Source organism: Pholis gunnellus (genome assembly GCF_910591455.1).
Source record: "Pholis gunnellus genome assembly, chromosome: 7".
In the NCBI taxonomy this organism is placed as follows: Eukaryota; Metazoa; Chordata; class Actinopteri; order Perciformes; family Pholidae; genus Pholis; species Pholis gunnellus.
In genome coordinates this window covers 9,322,300-9,338,791 of record NC_136533.1, presented here as the reverse complement: position 1 = coordinate 9,338,791, position 16,492 = coordinate 9,322,300, and the positions used below count along the sequence as shown (strand labels likewise).

At 43.0% G+C, this 16,492-nt stretch overlaps 1 protein-coding gene across 1 annotated transcript in view; it reads left to right on the top strand.

Moving 5' to 3' along the window:
• Positions 1-15,954: 15,954 nt before the first annotated feature.
• Positions 15,955-16,492, top strand: part of plekha5 (pleckstrin homology domain containing, family A member 5) — a gene marked incomplete at its 5' end in the record, with an annotated part of 66,964 nt that continues 66,426 nt past the window's right edge. The window contains 2 exons of the mRNA XM_079162912.1: positions 15,955-16,046; positions 16,150-16,226. Of these exons, the coding sequence (XP_079019038.1) occupies positions 15,955-16,046; positions 16,150-16,226 (169 nt within the window). The remainder of the gene's footprint in view (positions 16,047-16,149; positions 16,227-16,492) is intronic.

The window sequence follows — 16,492 nt, the reverse complement described above, 5'->3', positions numbered from 1 at the left end:
CGGAGCACCAGAGATTGATTTCAATGGTGCTAATTTCATGGAGTAAAGTCCACCGTCTCAAAAATGTCAAAACCACAGTGGACGAAAGTGTGAACGCATCATGAAAACTCATCTATGACACAGTCAGTGAAGCTTAGAGAACATTTCCACTGATTCTGTGTTGGTTGTTTTAGCAAGTTTGACAGGAACTTCCTCCCTGGTTGTCTGTGTAAATCTGAATGTTATTGGTGTGTTGTGAATCACTGGTGCACAACAATAGTCATTGCCCAGTCGTAGTCCAGCAGAGTCATTCCTGTCTGCACCAGGCTGTAATGGCTCGGCCTTGGGCCTGTCAGAACCATTGGGCATACGAGTTTGATGTGATAATTCCCAGGCAGTGAACATGAATCCTGTATATGGCCCCCGTCTCTGCATCACTGCACCTCCCTCTCCACGGTTGGTTAGTTGGACTCATCTGGAAGCAGAGCTTGTGTGTGTAGCTGTCGGTTTTTGCTTCTGTGCTAGTGTGTGCATCTGTGCATATTGGAGGGTCGATGGTAAATAAAAGATCAGCAGTCCGTACGTGTATGTGTGTGTGTGTGTGTGTGTGTGTGTGTGTGTGTGTGTGTGTGTGTGTGTGTGTGGACATTACACGTGTGGAGCTCGGATGCACCCGCACGCTGCAGCACCGTCACTGCTGCTCATTGTGGGAAAATCAGATTGTGATGTTCAGACATCATGGTTTAGAGATAAAACAGCACTGGCTCAAATGCTTAACATGAGAAGAGCTGAGACTTGTGCGCCGGTTTGACATGTGAGTCTGCACTTGAATTAGGAGGTGGGGCAGACCACATTTCCTTTTGACAGTGTATTCCCTGCTGGATTTCCTCTGGCTCATTTGGTATTCATTGGCCTGTTGGAGCTTTGAGTCAGACAGCAGAATGCCAGCGGTAATGCTTGTTTTCAGGGGATAGAGAGGTGAGGAGCTGTGAGCTCTGGCATACAGTATGTGCATGTATGGTTAATGCACTCGTAGCTCATCATCTCGCAACTCTGTGTCCTTAAAGATTTAAGATTTATTAATTGACTAGCATGGATCAAGGAAATGTAATTTCTAGTTTTTCCCAGTCTTGTCAACCCCAGAGAAGTAGGAGGAGGTCAAAGTGGATAGTTAGGCATATAAAGCAATTTGTTGTTTCAGCTACTAAAACGCTCAGTTTAGGTTAGCGAAAGACTGTAGCTTTGGTTAAATTGTCATTGTGTATTATCAAGTCAGTTTTGCAGATGTGTTCAGTATTTTGCAAATGCAGCGTATATTTGCTTCAGCAAATATGTTACATTTGAACCGGTCTGTTCAGCACCTGAAGCATAAAAATAGTGTAGCAGCTGTAAAGTAGAATGGATTCCTTTAGAATCCAAACACGCACACACAATTGCATGCTGGCCGAGATAATTGCCAGCTGGGTGAGGAAAGATGTTAGTGACGGGCTCATTATTATGAACTATTGCTTTATTTGGATCTCTTTGCTTTCCTCTTCCTTGGGGTTCTAGCACAACTTTGTCATCAGGAAATCCAAAGCTCGCTTCAGTTTAGAGAAACTGCTAAAAGCACAACCAGCTAAAAAAAAAACATGTAAAATAATAATACAGAACTAGCAGTCTGTGGAATCAAGATGAATCCAAATTCATGGCTGCTTAGTATTCTTGCTATTCCATTCCAGAGATATTGCTATAGCCCTGAGCAAATGGCCATCTGTTGGTGAAAATCACCATCCAGCAGCATGCATGTTGTTCAGGCGTCGGCGTCATCATTCTCTGACAGTGCCGGTGTGTTGAGAGGGGGGCAGGCATTTGGTTATTAGGAGAGATCTCAACCAAGAGAAATCAGTGAGTCAACGCAGCCGGCAGAGATGTTCATATTCAGCTCAGGATGGAGACAATGATACAGATCTATATCCATCCTCAGGCATGTGTTACATATATGATGCATGCATACTGTATTCAAGAGCATACAGGTTGTGACGGGTCCTCCACATCCAGCGCTCACGTTCCCTTTACAGAGTTTGACATAAACAGCAGAAATCCTCAGCTCTGTGGATACAGCGGAGGCAGGTTGCAGGAAATTATTACTGCAGATCTCAAACAATGCTACCTGTCTCTCGTTCATGTCTGTTCCTATCACTTTAAAATATTTTGGTAGGAGACATGGAGAAATGTTTAAAAGCTGACAGAGCTAACTTTCGGATGTGCTGTCATGATCTTTTCTCATTATGTTACTTCACAATTTGTCAAAAGACTCTTAAGCCACTTAAATTGAGCTAAATATAATGCATTGGCCCACACTTTGTATGGCTTATGCAGAGTATAGCTATAATTAGAAAGCACTACTATGAAGAGTGCTAATTTAATTACTGCTATTACAAATTATAGCATAATTGTCAAACTTTTGCTGACTGCTGTTTTAATTATAGCTGGTTCCAGCCAATGTGCAGTGATCCCCAGCAAATTACATAATCCCTTTCTGTCCCAGTGTGCTTTGCCCATCCATTTTCTATATAACAGCCATGGCAGATTAATTGGTGTCTCTTAGCCTTGCTGACTGCCAGGAGTGATGTGAGGGAAGTGCGTCCACCTGACGGGGAAAATTGGACCATTTAGCTTTCTATCATGGTTTACACAGCTTCGCCATCCTCCCAAATAATTTATGCGCCCATATTAACCTAAATAGGGGTTAGGAATCAAAATGTGGCTAGACAACTTGGAATCAGTACAGGATGAAATAACCAATAGTGTTTGGGGTAGGTCAATTAAGCATCTGTCTAATCTGTCTGCGTATGTGTGTCTGTGTGTGTGTGTGTGTGTGTGTGTGTGTGTGTGTGTCTGTGTGTGTGTGTGTGTGTGTGGTCCACTGCCCCGTGGATGCAGGCCATTTCTGGCAAAGACAGGACTGGATGGCTCAGCCAACCATCATCATATCATTAGAAGATGGAGCGCTCTCTCAACCACTCACAGTAGCAACAAACTGCCAAAGCTCAAATACCTATCGGACCCTGATGCTGTGAAAACGGAAGGCTGATTCAGCTTGTAAGCCCCATCAGTGAGAGTAAGAGGCTCTAAACATGCATCTTTGACATGATGGAGTATTAAGTTCTGCATAGCCCCTTGAGCCGTCAATGGAGGGTTTAGGGCCCTGGGTCATATTTTTGCACAGGCAAGGTAATGGTAATAGTTTCTTGAGTGATGTCTGTCCTTCATGATGCAGAGTGAAAAGAGAAGCACAGTAGGAGCTGTATCTCGCAGTCAAGAAGCACACCGCAATGTTGCTGATTTGGGCCATCCACAGTCCACCATTGTTGAGCGGGTCAACACAGCATAGTGCAAGGCTTGCTTGTGTTTTTGCTCTACTTTTGTTGGCGGAGGCGCATGTAGTACATACACATACAGTATAATGCAATGTGAAAAGGTCGCTTCGCTCGGATGATCCAACTGAGAATCATCACCCTAGGCTGAAGCTCTGTGCACAACTAAAAAAGGTCTCTAAAACGAGCTCATTTAAGTCCCAGAAACAGAAAATATTCATAGCATATTTAAAAGAGCCTCTCTCGAGCTCTAGGCCTCGCAAATCATTCAGGGCATCATGTCAAAGGCCCACGCCCACGTACAATTCATAGTGTGAATATCTTGGACGAAATCATCTCAGTAATATTATCTAAAATCGTTATCAAGATGCGATTAACATCTTTACTAACTTAAATAACTGAATTCACATTAATACTCTCACCACTTTTAAAGGAGCTATTCCACAGCCGTTCAAATTGTTCGTCATGATGGAGGATTAAATCGGTCTCATCTCTATTCACAGAGACTGTGCCCTTAGGTTTGTTAAGCTTCGGCATCATTCTCAGAAAAAAAAAGTGTTGACACCAGAGTGAAAAGGTGTGACACGCAGACACTTTCGCATTTATGCTCTCTGACAGCCTGTCAGAATCTCCACAATAGGAGGAAACAAGACTTTCCTCTCTGCCGGTGAAATATTACATATGAGTCGGGCGAAATTCAAACTGATATGGGAAGAATTCATATTAGAAATCCCCTGAGCAATGCCGGAGTGGGAGATTGTGAGGCATCAGCAGTACAAATGGAAGATCATCTGTATGTATGACACAGCACAGGCCAGTGACAGGAAAATCAGGGTAAATGTGACCTTGTGCATCTGTATCTGCTGTGTTTTAGGTGGACGTCTGCTTCATATCTGAAATGTAGCTACAATGAGAACAACTGTCATCAAGGGGCTAATTAGAGTACGTTGCCTGTGTCTACAGCTCTCTGAAGTATACTTGAGAGAGCTGCACTCTGGGTTCATTGTAATCCATCTTACTGCTGCTCTTCAATCCAGTACAGTGTTTCAAACAGATTTCTGCTTTCAAGTTACTTTCCCACTCAAACCGAACCTGATTTAAAAACTACTGACCATACTTAAGTCCTCCACTCCCCATCAGAGTTTCATAAAGTCTCTGTGTTCCCGTTTCCATCAATAATGTCCCAGACATAGCAATCTGTGAAAAAGTATGAAAATGCAACGACCACCGCCATGTTTGAGATCGTGGTAGCCTGTTATTGTTAATTCTTGGGTAAAACATTTCTCTTTCATGAGTTGATGTGAAAAAGTAAGTTTGCACAGCTAAGAAAAAGTAAGGTGTTTACATCCGCTAAACAATGAAGAAATCTGGATATCTTAACGGGATTTACAGTATTTACCCAAACAGTTGCTTTTTACATGGTGCATTTAAACGTTCCCACTGTCTCCGATCACTTTATAGATGCAGTGAAAGTCCTGCGTTGTCTCAACGTTCCCATTACAAATACTCTTAATGACTCTGTGTGGGCTGGTGGACTCCTTTGACCACTGTGACTGAAATGAGCCCTGCAATTCTGGCTCCACCTTTTCCTCACTCCGGAGACTAATTAATCAGTTGCTTGGCAACATCTGTTAAGGGCTTGATTTATGGAAAACTGTCTAAACACCTGTTATATGCTAAGACAGGAGTGGTTGGAGATTGAGTTATTGTGCAGCCCGTAAGTGTCTACATATCTGGCAGCGAAATGAAGTTTGACTGGGACATTTACATATGCAGGCCTCCTTTGCTCCGAAATTGAGCAGGTGATTTGGTTTCTATTGTTATTCTTATTTCTACATTTTTTCACCAGCATCACTTCATTAGATCACGCACACACTGCACACCCCATTGTTGTTAAATGAAAAGCGTGCAAAACATTAATGCGGGTACGGCTCAGATAAACAGAGGCTTTGCAGCTTCATAAATGTTTCCCTCACATCCTCATTAATCCCGCGCATCATATTCAAACAAAGCTGAACTACAAAGCAGAGATTTCTAGAGGGTACCTCCAATTATTGTCAAGCGGTGTCCTGTTTCCCCCCAAAATCCTCCAGTAGCTTGCTTGTACCTGCAGGGACATGGCAGTTATCCAGGTAACCGTGTTGTCTCACATTTTGCAAACTGTTCCCCTGGCATCTGTCTATTTGTGAGAAAAAAAAGATAGTGTGTGCCCTCTGCATGGCACTTACCCAGCTCATTCCAAACAATAGGCTCTTCACCTGCAGTTTTGACATCCATTTCACCTCACAGAGACCTCAGAGCGACACATTGCTGAATCTGTCAGGTGATCCCCAGCTTTGTTTCCTGTTTCTATATTAAGCTTGGTGTGTGTTAACAGTGAATTTTATTCCTTTAGTAACGTCTAAATTTGCATTTCTTTGAATGTGCCTTTCTTTACTGTCTGCCGCTACATCCCCGCCGACAGAATGTCTTCACTTTCTCATAGAGGACCTTGTGCTTAGCCGGGATGGAGTGCTGTGCGCTGCAGTCTGTCTCACTGAGCTCAGAGGAACTCATTCATCACAGCTCACTAAATAAATCAGGAATTCCTTAATTGCATTTCACAGCAGTCATGATCTGCAAATTAGGAATCAAGGAGCTCGTTTTGTGTACGCTACTGTAATTGCATGGTAGTCGCAAATGCAATTATTCCAATCCTTTCTGCTCTGATTCATTGCCAGTTGTTGCTCTTTCTGTCATTTTCCCAATGTTTCATCATGTATGAAGGTGTTTTATTCATTTTGACAATGTTTCAAGTTCACAAGGAGGCCAGAGAAAGTGGAGAATAACATTGTGTCATTTAGAATGAATATTTGATTGGAGCAGCACTCATTAAGCAGCTGCTGAAAACAGTTCAGCTTTTATTTTTTTCTCACCACCAAAGGCTGTCTACAGAAGATATTACACCTTGTGACTCCAGGATAAACTTGTAAGGCGCCTTTCACACAGGATGAGGTTTGCTCTGCACTTCTGATCAACCAGGTCGAGCTTTGGGTGCAGGGAGCCGGGTGATGCGCTGTGTCTTGCTCGACTCAGCAAAAAGCATTGTGCTGCCGTTGTCGTGTTCTGAGGAGTTGGGTGTTTGGGTGTTTGGGTTTGCCAGTCGGTCAACAACTGGAAAGTCGCGTGTACATTTCCCCCACTGTAGATAAAGTTGTTTCTCTGCATCTACACTCGCCAGGAATCAAGGAGCTCTTCTGGGAAATCCACCAGTTTCTAAGCTTAGAAGTAGTGACAATGGTTTTCATTGCTCATGAAGCACAATTACAGTTGAGTCATGCTTAAGCTTCCTGATCAGGATCATACAGGCTGACCAACATCTTGAGTGGATATTTAGCTCTGTCTTATAGGTGAAAGGTTTGGTCCAAAACAAATCTTCCTCTTAGTTTGAGAAAATGTCAGAACCACTTCAGGAGCTCTTCTTTTTCTACAGTAAGGTATTTCAATCAGGAGAGTCTTTATTACACATGCATAAAAATGTAATAGTGCAGTCTTTGGCGATTGGACTCGAGGGGTATCTAGAGGGGTAGTGACGCTGAGGTCAGATAAGGCCTAATCCCCCTGGAGTCCAGACACTGGTGGTTGTGGTGATGAAGGGAGTTGCTGCAATACGATAATGAATGAGGAGCATGACTGTGATGCTGACTGGAGGTGTACATATAAAAGGTCTGTAGAGTTTAAAGCCTTACAAGCCTGAAGTCCATGTCCAAAGGGGGTTAGTCTGTGCCGAACCTGGTTGGTTAATTTAAAGTGAACGCCCACAATCAGCTGATAAGCCGTAATCACAGGGAGAGAGAGACTGAGAGATTATGAATGAAAAGGAGTGTAAAGAGAGTCTTTCTGACTGAACTTCCGCTTAAGCTTCACATGGTGTAAAAGGAATTACTATGGTCTACTCTAAAACATGTCTTCTCAAATGAAATCAAATGCACATTTCTTCATTGTAACTATAGTGTGGCCCAAGCCTTCATCTGAAATCTACCATCATGCCTCATCATGCCTGTATGCAGTGAGTCATTATCCAACTCTCATAAGGATTAGACAGAGAATCAAAAGATGTCAGTCCAAGAAATCGTGATTTGATGCATATGTAAATGTGATGCGGGAGAACGGACAGGTGACATATTGGTAAATGTTTAATATTCCCATCACAAAAGCACATTTAGGAAGTTTTCTATGGTACAACTTCACAAACGTCACAGGTTTTCTGTCCATGAGCTCTTTAATCTGTTGGCCATAGAGCGCACACGTTAACATGTGTGTTGCTCATGCACCTTCTGTACTGCTGCTTTATTGTCACTTGTCAAATGTTTTCATAATGCTTCTATTATTATTGCTATTCGGTCACCTGGGTGACTTTAACCCCTTCTATGTGTGATATTCAACCATTGGCATACAGCAGTCTGTCCATCCGTCCTTTCATCAGCCCGTCCATGTGACCGTCAGTTTAGCGGGTTTGCTTGCTCTTTATTTATTTTACCTTTCTGCTGAGCCCAGCAACTGCGTTGAATGTGAGCCATCCAGCCGACAAAGCACTGATTAATTGTCTGCCTGCAACGAGAGGAGAGTGAGAGCAGCAGGCGGAGGAGGTTTAGAGGATGGACGGTAAAGAGGATACCAGGAGGGTGGGGGGGTAACTGTCCATGCAAGCTTTGATAAGTCCGATGTGAAAAAGGAGAAAATCCTGTGGCTGAATCATTATGCGCAGCCTATTTTGCGTGTATACATTTCTAGTGTATGAATGCCAATCTGTGCATATACCTGTACATCTGTCATTCTGTCAGTCGGTGTGTGCTCAGTGTTTGCTTACTCCAAACCACAGGTATGCAAGCTTTTCACTCGCATGTAATGCTGTGTCTTTGTTACACAGCACAGCGCCAACCCTGCTGGAAATCCTCCTCCGCTCCCCTCCTCTCGTGCAGGAGGTCAGATGTGTGACATCTAATCAGCCAGGCTGTACTTGAGATAAGTGGGGAATCAATACTTATTGATTGGGGGAGCTGCCACAAGAAACTCTTCCCCTCTCCCGCCTGCTTCGCCTCGGCGTCCCGGCGTAGGGAGCAGATGGCCCTGCGTACCGAATGTTGCTCATCACACGGGACGTATTTAGTGGCCCAGACACCACCTCGCCGCAGGACTCAGCTGTGTCCATATAGCCTCTCCAGCAAACTGACAAATTTAGATTCTTATGCAGAGTCACACACACACTGTGGCAGTCTCTCACTGAAAGAGATGTCAAGGAATACAAATCCTGTGATTTTCAGGAATATTGTGCAATGCAATTCAATCAAGGGATGTTTGATTAAAATGCTGTTTTGTATTTTTGCTATCTTCACTCTTTGACACACACTCGCTGTAATGACAAATCTTTTTCAACCATTCTTTACATTTCTGTGTGATGTGCAATACATTGCTGAATGTTGATGCACTGCCCTTATGCTTACTGGACCTTGACGAGGGAGGAAATGAGCTCAGATTTCCCCAAACCCATCACTCCCACTTGTCGATTCAGAGTCAATTTACTGCCCCGGCACTTTCCCCGTTGCTGACACCGGTCATCTTGCCAAATGGCTCAACTATATGCATTTTTGTTTCTTTTTCAGTTTGTGGTTGGGAGCTCTGTATTAAATATTTCAAAAGCAATGTCGAACTCCCTACACCTAAACAGGTGTGGAGTGGGAGGTAAAAGCCGAGAGCTGAGTCACTGAATCAGCACAATGTGCAATCTGCCACATAAACAGAATAAATAAAACCACCAGTTATCTTGTGTACCAGGAAAAGAGAGATACTCAAAAAGAATTTAATTCACTTATTTTGCATGAATATATAATTGATAGAGTTGTCTGACCTAAGACCAAGAAAGAGGAAACTTATATTTCTTTATTATTAAAGTGACACTGGCAGAAATACTGTGCCAAATGTTTTTTCTTGTGTTTCATTAAAACGATTTATAACAAACATGGAACTCTTCAAGTACAACCAGTGACAGGATGACATTTTCTCACATATATCACATTCTTAGATTTCCCATCTGAACCTGTTTTCTGTGTTTATTTTGGAATTTCAGTAAATGAACACATTGTGTGGGAGTTTCACTACTTCTGATGCAGAATGACTGAAAGTCCCTGCTTTGCTTGGCTTGTTTTGTTAACACTCTGTAAACCACCAGCCTTATGAAGTCTCTAAGGACAGATCATTTGTGGTAGAACATTCAGTGCTTGTGCACCGTGTCAACGTAACATGACGGTGTCTGTGTATAAAGCTGTGTGTGGTGTCTAACTGCGTAATTCATCAATCATAGGCAAATCCATCCTTTCAGGAAGTGACTACAGAGTGACATTGTATAAACAAACAAATAAGGCAGAGCATCTACGACTCAGTGCTCTCTCTCTTTGATAGAGAGCTCATTTACTCAGTGCCGAGGGATGCGAACAAGAGAATAATTCAAGAAAAGCAGACACTTTTGTTGACGGATAAGCTTTTGCTTTAGATGTGACATTTTTCTTTTTGAATTGACTGTGCACACGCCACTGAGGAGTATGATTAAGCACACAGTCACAATCGCTAGAAGAAACATTCGTGCACTCCCCCAGAGTGGGAAATCCAGGATTTCGCAATATTCTCCAGTGTCTGAGTTGCGTGATGTAAAAAAGATGCCAATGAAGAAATTCACCCGAAAGGCAAAGGGACACAACTCAACAACTTTTCATGTCATAACAATAACAACCTAACTGAAGCAGTAAATTATAATTTGATCGTGAGTAAAGATCAATTCACTTTTAGCATGACCCTGAATTTTTAGTCGCTCCAGGCCCAAAATAGCTGCAAGCAGAGCAGATGTTCATACATAAATATGTGTACTGTGATGTCAGAGACAAGGTCATATGTTTCCTTCCTCTTCTAGAATATCTAATATAGACTTCTTTTTTTTTAAACTTAATTACTTTGGTGGACATTTACCATATTTGGATTTTCTCTCACGGCCACCAGTTGACAGAGAGGTAAGGTTTCTGTAAAGCATTAATCTTTTTCTTCATTTTGCTAATTCAGCATGAAACCTTTGTGTTCCTTGTCATTTTTTGTTCTGCATGTGAACACAATATTCTGGGTACAAGGCGTTTTTTTGTTCTGTGCTGGGTGAGCTCTGCATCGCAGTGTGCGCACTGCGCATCCTATTAAAATGCAATCGTTTCCTTTCATTCATTAGGAATAATAATTTATGTATTAGACAGCTCTCTTTGAATTTGAAAGTAGTTGCTGAAGAGAGTGGGAGGTATAATCAGATAGTTTATGGTACCAAACTTCAGGATCATTTGGGAATATCTGTGTTGTCCTTGAGGATTTCTTGCCATCCGCCTTGAAGAAATATTCCTGGACTGGAGCCTTTCTCATCATTGCTCACATGACCCTCGCTGCCCCGAGAACATGCTCATGCCCCGTCTGTCACACTGCTCTGCTTTCCCATCAGACACAGGATATGTGTGTATACAGGGGAGGACTGCATGCTGAGACATCCTGAACACTGCCAAGCCAAACAGATGTTGTGGTTGCATTGTTACACAGTACATTTCATCAACTTCTTTAAAACAAAAAAAAAAACCTTTCTCGGTTGGTTTAACATCCACACTTTAATTAACATTGTACATCACCTCAGACGTTTAGGATGTCCACAGTGGAATGTGGCCTTGTCTCCTCCCACCAGATAATCATGCCTTTGAAACAGCTCTTTCACATAAAACTGGCCCGAAGTAGTTGTCTAAGACCTGATCTATCACTGCTACTTAAGCATAAATACACCGCAGGGTGTAAGGCACAGCCTCGCACTCGTGACGCTGAAACCATGGATGTGGTGTGTGTCAGGATTCGTGGTGTCAGCACATGTCATGAGCTTTAATGAGCACTGTATATTAGGGAATCACACCCCATGTCAGGTTATTTATGCATCATACAAAAGTGGAGCTGACGACCCTGATCAATGTTAAGTGGTCCTTCATTTTAATTAATATTCTGCTCCATTACTGAAATGACACAGCAGGATCTTCTGAGTAATGGCTCCTGCTGCAATCAATAGGGAATCCACCCGCGGTTTGTGTGGGTAATTTAAAGTCCAGTGCATTTACAGTACAGTCCTTTGCTTACTAAGTACAGTTAGCAATTAATAAAGCAGTTTATGATGCTGGAGGGAAGCAGGTCAATTTCATGATGTGTACACAGAGGTTCTTGTCTAAACCAGTAATGCCGAATGACATCATGTCGGTAAGATTAGGATGATTATGTTAGTTTCGATATTTAACAGACACATTCATTGAGCAAGGTTCAGCTCTCATTGAGCAAGGTTCAGCTCTGGCACTTTGAAACAGAAGATTATTGATACTTTATTCCTGCCTGGTTCGGCTGCTGGTCTTATTGTTGGGCTTAGTCTGGGGCTCTGCAGAAAGTATCACGGTCAACCTTTTCAATACTTTAGTATGAATAAACCGTCACATCGAACTCAAGTCCAACTATGTTTTTACTTTACATAAAAAAACAAAACCCAATAGGTCTGTAAAAAATAGCTTTGCATATTATTATTTATTTTTTGCCACAGCCGAGCTGCAAACCATTTCCTCTCACAATCACTTCAGTTAAAAACTGACTCAGGCCACTTGCAACATCCTCTAATTACAAAATAGAGTACCCACTCATTCAGTTTTAATGGCACATATCACTAGTGGAAATCTCATAAAACCTGGAAAGAAAAACATTTGGACTGCACCCAAAAAAGGCTATGGATCCAATGAGGTCATTGCTGTGGTGAACATGGAGCCATTTGTGGGATGGGTTTTAGTCAGACTGTGACTAACAGTGATTCAGGGAGGCGAGTTTAATGATTCTGAGATGAGTTGGGAGAACTACACCTTCTTTCAGGGTCTGTTTCCCACAAACTTCCAAAGCCCAGTGACCCATATTCCCACCATCCGTACCGCTACTACTGCAAATATCCGCATCCACAGCTGAATTAAGTGTTGTACCAGTTTTCCAATGTTGCCTATTACCCACTTCTGCTGACTTGACTGGCCCTAGTAGCTGTACTGGTCTGTGGGTTACGCATGCCAGTCAAATGATACTGTATGTTGAAAATGCAGAAGCGTGGATGACATCATGTTCACATCATTGAGCAACGGGATGGGATAAACAGTACAGTACCATAGGACGTTATTGTGCCCAGTATACGTTCATTTTGCATTGTACTTGTGGGCTGAATATTACCTCCTGGGGTTGTTTTTACATCATCAAAGAATAACTCATTTTCTCACGCAATCAAGTTTCTCACATTTACAATGCGCTGATTTCAAAGGGCTGTGTTCAGGCTGAAAGATGGCTCCATCCGTACAGGCTTTGGATGCCTTCAGACGAGAGGTCTGCACAGATGCCGAGTGACTCCCCTCTAAAGAGGAGAGTCCTCCCTCCTGCCAAGCACAGACAGGCACAGGGCTACTGCTGGGCTGGCACCAGAACAAAGCCATCCAACAGCTGCTTGATAATGTTCAACCATTAATTACATACTGATGCCTCAAGTCTGGCCTGCGTCGCTGAGCAGAGAACCCCTCGCTTTGCCAAGCATTAGCAATTATGTAAGAATGCGTTGCACAATGTTAACCAGACACAACACTGTATGTACTACAAAGTCATGATTCTCCCTTGAACTTTTGCATATTCAGACTCCGGCTCTCCTTCAGGACTTGAATTCATATTCCGTCAGTTGAATTGAGTCTTTGAGTTTGCTGGTTGTATTGTGTTATTCTGCAGATTTTTGTTTCTTTTATTCTGTTTAAAACAAGGGTTCTAAAGTCAGGAAAAAACCGTCTGTCCTTTGTTTTTGCATTACATTATGACCAGAGTTAGTGTGACCTTTTCTGGATCCCAAAGACAAAATGAATGAACAAATCTGCAGGTGTCCAGCACTTGAGTTCTGTTTGGCCTGTTCTCTATTTATTTCCTTTTTTAATACTCAACTAGATGCTGCTGATATTATCTTTACACACAGAAGAACCTGCGTGCCCTGTCAACCTTTTGCCGAAAGACAAACATACTCTGTCACTCTCATTTAGGCTCCCACTCTAACTAAATGGTATTGGGTTGCTTGAGAGCTGATGATAAGCTACAGTGCAGTGAAGCACATATCATTCACCCTGGCAACTGTGGGCTGCAGTTGAGAAATGTCTGCTCCTGCCAAAAGAAGAATTACATGTCCTGACCCACAGTGCAGGACTTTCTGTTATGTCAATACTGTCAGACCTTGGAAATAGAAGCCCATTCAAACTTACATATTGAGTAGGGAAGCTGTGAAGTTCTCAATCAACCCTGTAACTCGAATCCTGTGGACAAAAATAAATGAATAAAAGGAAACTGAGATCCTTGGCTTTCTCTATACATATTATTATGGTAATACTTTGACTGTTATTAAACCTTTTAATCTAAAGTTGTATGTGCCATATATCAGATTATCCTATAGGAATAGGAAATAGTGCTTTTATGCTACTTTTCTTTCCTGATGGCTATGAATGGCAAGAAATACGCTGGAAGATCTGAAAACTGAAAACTGAGGAGCACGGACCCTGGCTTTCAGACACTACCTTGCTTTCAGATCCCACGGGTATACCAGCGCATTCAGGAAGGTATCAGGCTCTAATCCAATCATTTCCACCCTAATGGACCATATGCATAGCTATTCTAAAATGAATTAAATAGTGATGGAACAACTGGGGCTTGGGCAAGTAAGTTATTGTGTCTATTCCCTTAAAAAAGATACTTTAACTGTTCAAAAAAGTCCGAATTTTAGATCAAAATCTATCTCCAGATTTGATCAAAAGGTTAGGGAATGGACTGTTTCTAGCTGTGCAACAAAGCCTCTACACTCCTTCTCAAATTGATGCAAGGTTAAAGAAAAGAGCCCATGAGGCCCAGCTTCATTGAATATTATTTTCCTTTCTTCACATGGACTACCTGGGGGAAAAACAAGTAGTTCTTTTGTATGCCATTAAACCTGAAAGCTGTGCTGCTCTGCCCCAGGTAAGTAGGAAACAAAGGGCTCAGTGTTGTTGACACCTGACTGGGAGCAGCATCAGTGATTAACTACGCCCCCTCCCTTCAGTTATTCCTCAAAGTGGATGACCTGGCAGTCGGCGGATGCGTTCACTTCCCTTCATCACCACCTACTGCCTCCGAAGCTGTGGCTTACCTTGTGTCCAGAACACAATGCAACCCAACAAACAACACTCTGGCCAGGCACGGTGGTGTTGTATGACTTGTTTTTGTGTGGCGCGAAAGGCTGATGCTGCCGTTTCACAGCACAATGACAGAAGGCGGAGACCGAGGACCTAAAGGTACAGCTGAAAGTGTGTGTGTTTGCGAGTGCATGCCAGTCCGTGCCACCATCAAGGCTGGATTACCAACCACGCAAAGCAGGAAAGCTGCCCCAAGACGCCAGAAGCCCGGGGGGCACAAAAGCTGCCGGCTTACTGTGTGTCATCTGGTTTGAGCTAATGATTAGTTTTGGAGTGTGTGTCATTGAAGCAATACCATCTGACAAGATGCCTCAAGGTGGCTCCTGACCTTGAAGCACCATCATTAAGAGGGCCCCAGTGCTAAAATGAAGACCTTCATTAGCTCTGATCTGTGCCTACATATTTATTTTGCTTTCTTGGCATTCAACTTTAATTTGACAGTAGACAGTAGGGAGGGGAAATGGGGGAGAGAGAGAGAGATGAGGGAAGAAACGCAACATAAGTCGTCGGCCTGACATGAATCAGGGAGGTTACTGTTATATGGTCAGCATCTTAGCCACCAGTACTTCCCATGTTGTAGGCCCCCATTGAACTCCATAAATAAGCTAATGTTGATTTGATAATTCAATTCAATAATCTATTTAATTTAAAGTTACAATCTTTAAGATTCGTTAGGCAATAAGGGGTAACTGCAGGAGAAGCACAGGTGCAAATAACAAAATAAATGAAGGCTGAATTATGTGGCTTCTTCCTTTTCAACACTGCCACACTGGTACTGGGACACTTGGATGAAGGAACCATCATTAATGCTATAAGTAACATCTGTGCTTTCCCTTCTGAAGCAATTCAAATTGTCTGCTGTGAAAATCGGGGGCTCAGCAGATCAATTTTGCCCTGGGGCTCCCCGGCAGGCTAGTCTGGCCCTGCCCCCCATGTTTGTTCACACTGGTGAGAGGTGTCTTTGTTAACAACAATGTGCGTCCACAAACCACACAAAGGGTAACACCAACACAGCCAGTAAAGAAGAATGAATCCACAACCACACAGAAGACAACAATAACAAACAGCAGAGAAAAACACTTTTTTAATGGAATTATTGTAGCAATATCCCACAAAAATATCATGTTGCTGTCTGTCACATGTACGTATTGAACATGTCTGTCATTTAAATCACCGCACGTGACCGCACCTGTCTGCCCTACCCCTGGGCTTCCTGCCCGCCTCCCAGAGATCCGCCGTTGCCAAGGTTTCCGTGTACGCGCTGAACTGCGCGAGCGGAGCCGCGCGCTTGTCATACAGTATTGCCAGACATGGCGGCGGATCTACAACCCGAGTGGATTTCTTGTCTCCCTTCTTCCTGGAGTTACGGCGTTACTCGGGATGGACGCGTCTTCTTCATTAAGTAACTATCAAGTAATTCCTAAGCTTCCCGTTTTCCTGCTTCGGAACAAAGTCTCCGTGTAATAACGAACGCATTTCCTCCCACTCTCTCCCTCTCTCAACAGCGAAGAAGCCAAGAGTACAACCTGGCTGCATCCAGTGAGTGGCGAGGCGGTAATAACCGGGCACAGAAAAACTCCAGGTGAGCTGTCAGCGAACGGATATCAAGTTTCTACGTGTTGTGTTTCACGTCTCTCGTGTCTGCCGTCATGTGTTGTTGACTAAATCCCCCAAAACCGATACTTCCCACACTGAGAGAGAGAGAGAGATATAGAGAGAGAGAGAGCGCTTGACATCCATGCTGTGTTTCTAGATGCACGAGTGTTTTTTTTTTTTTTTTTTGTGGCACTGGTGTCGTGTAAAGTGAGCCCTGCTCGTGCCCACCTCTGCCCTGCTCGTGTTAATGCT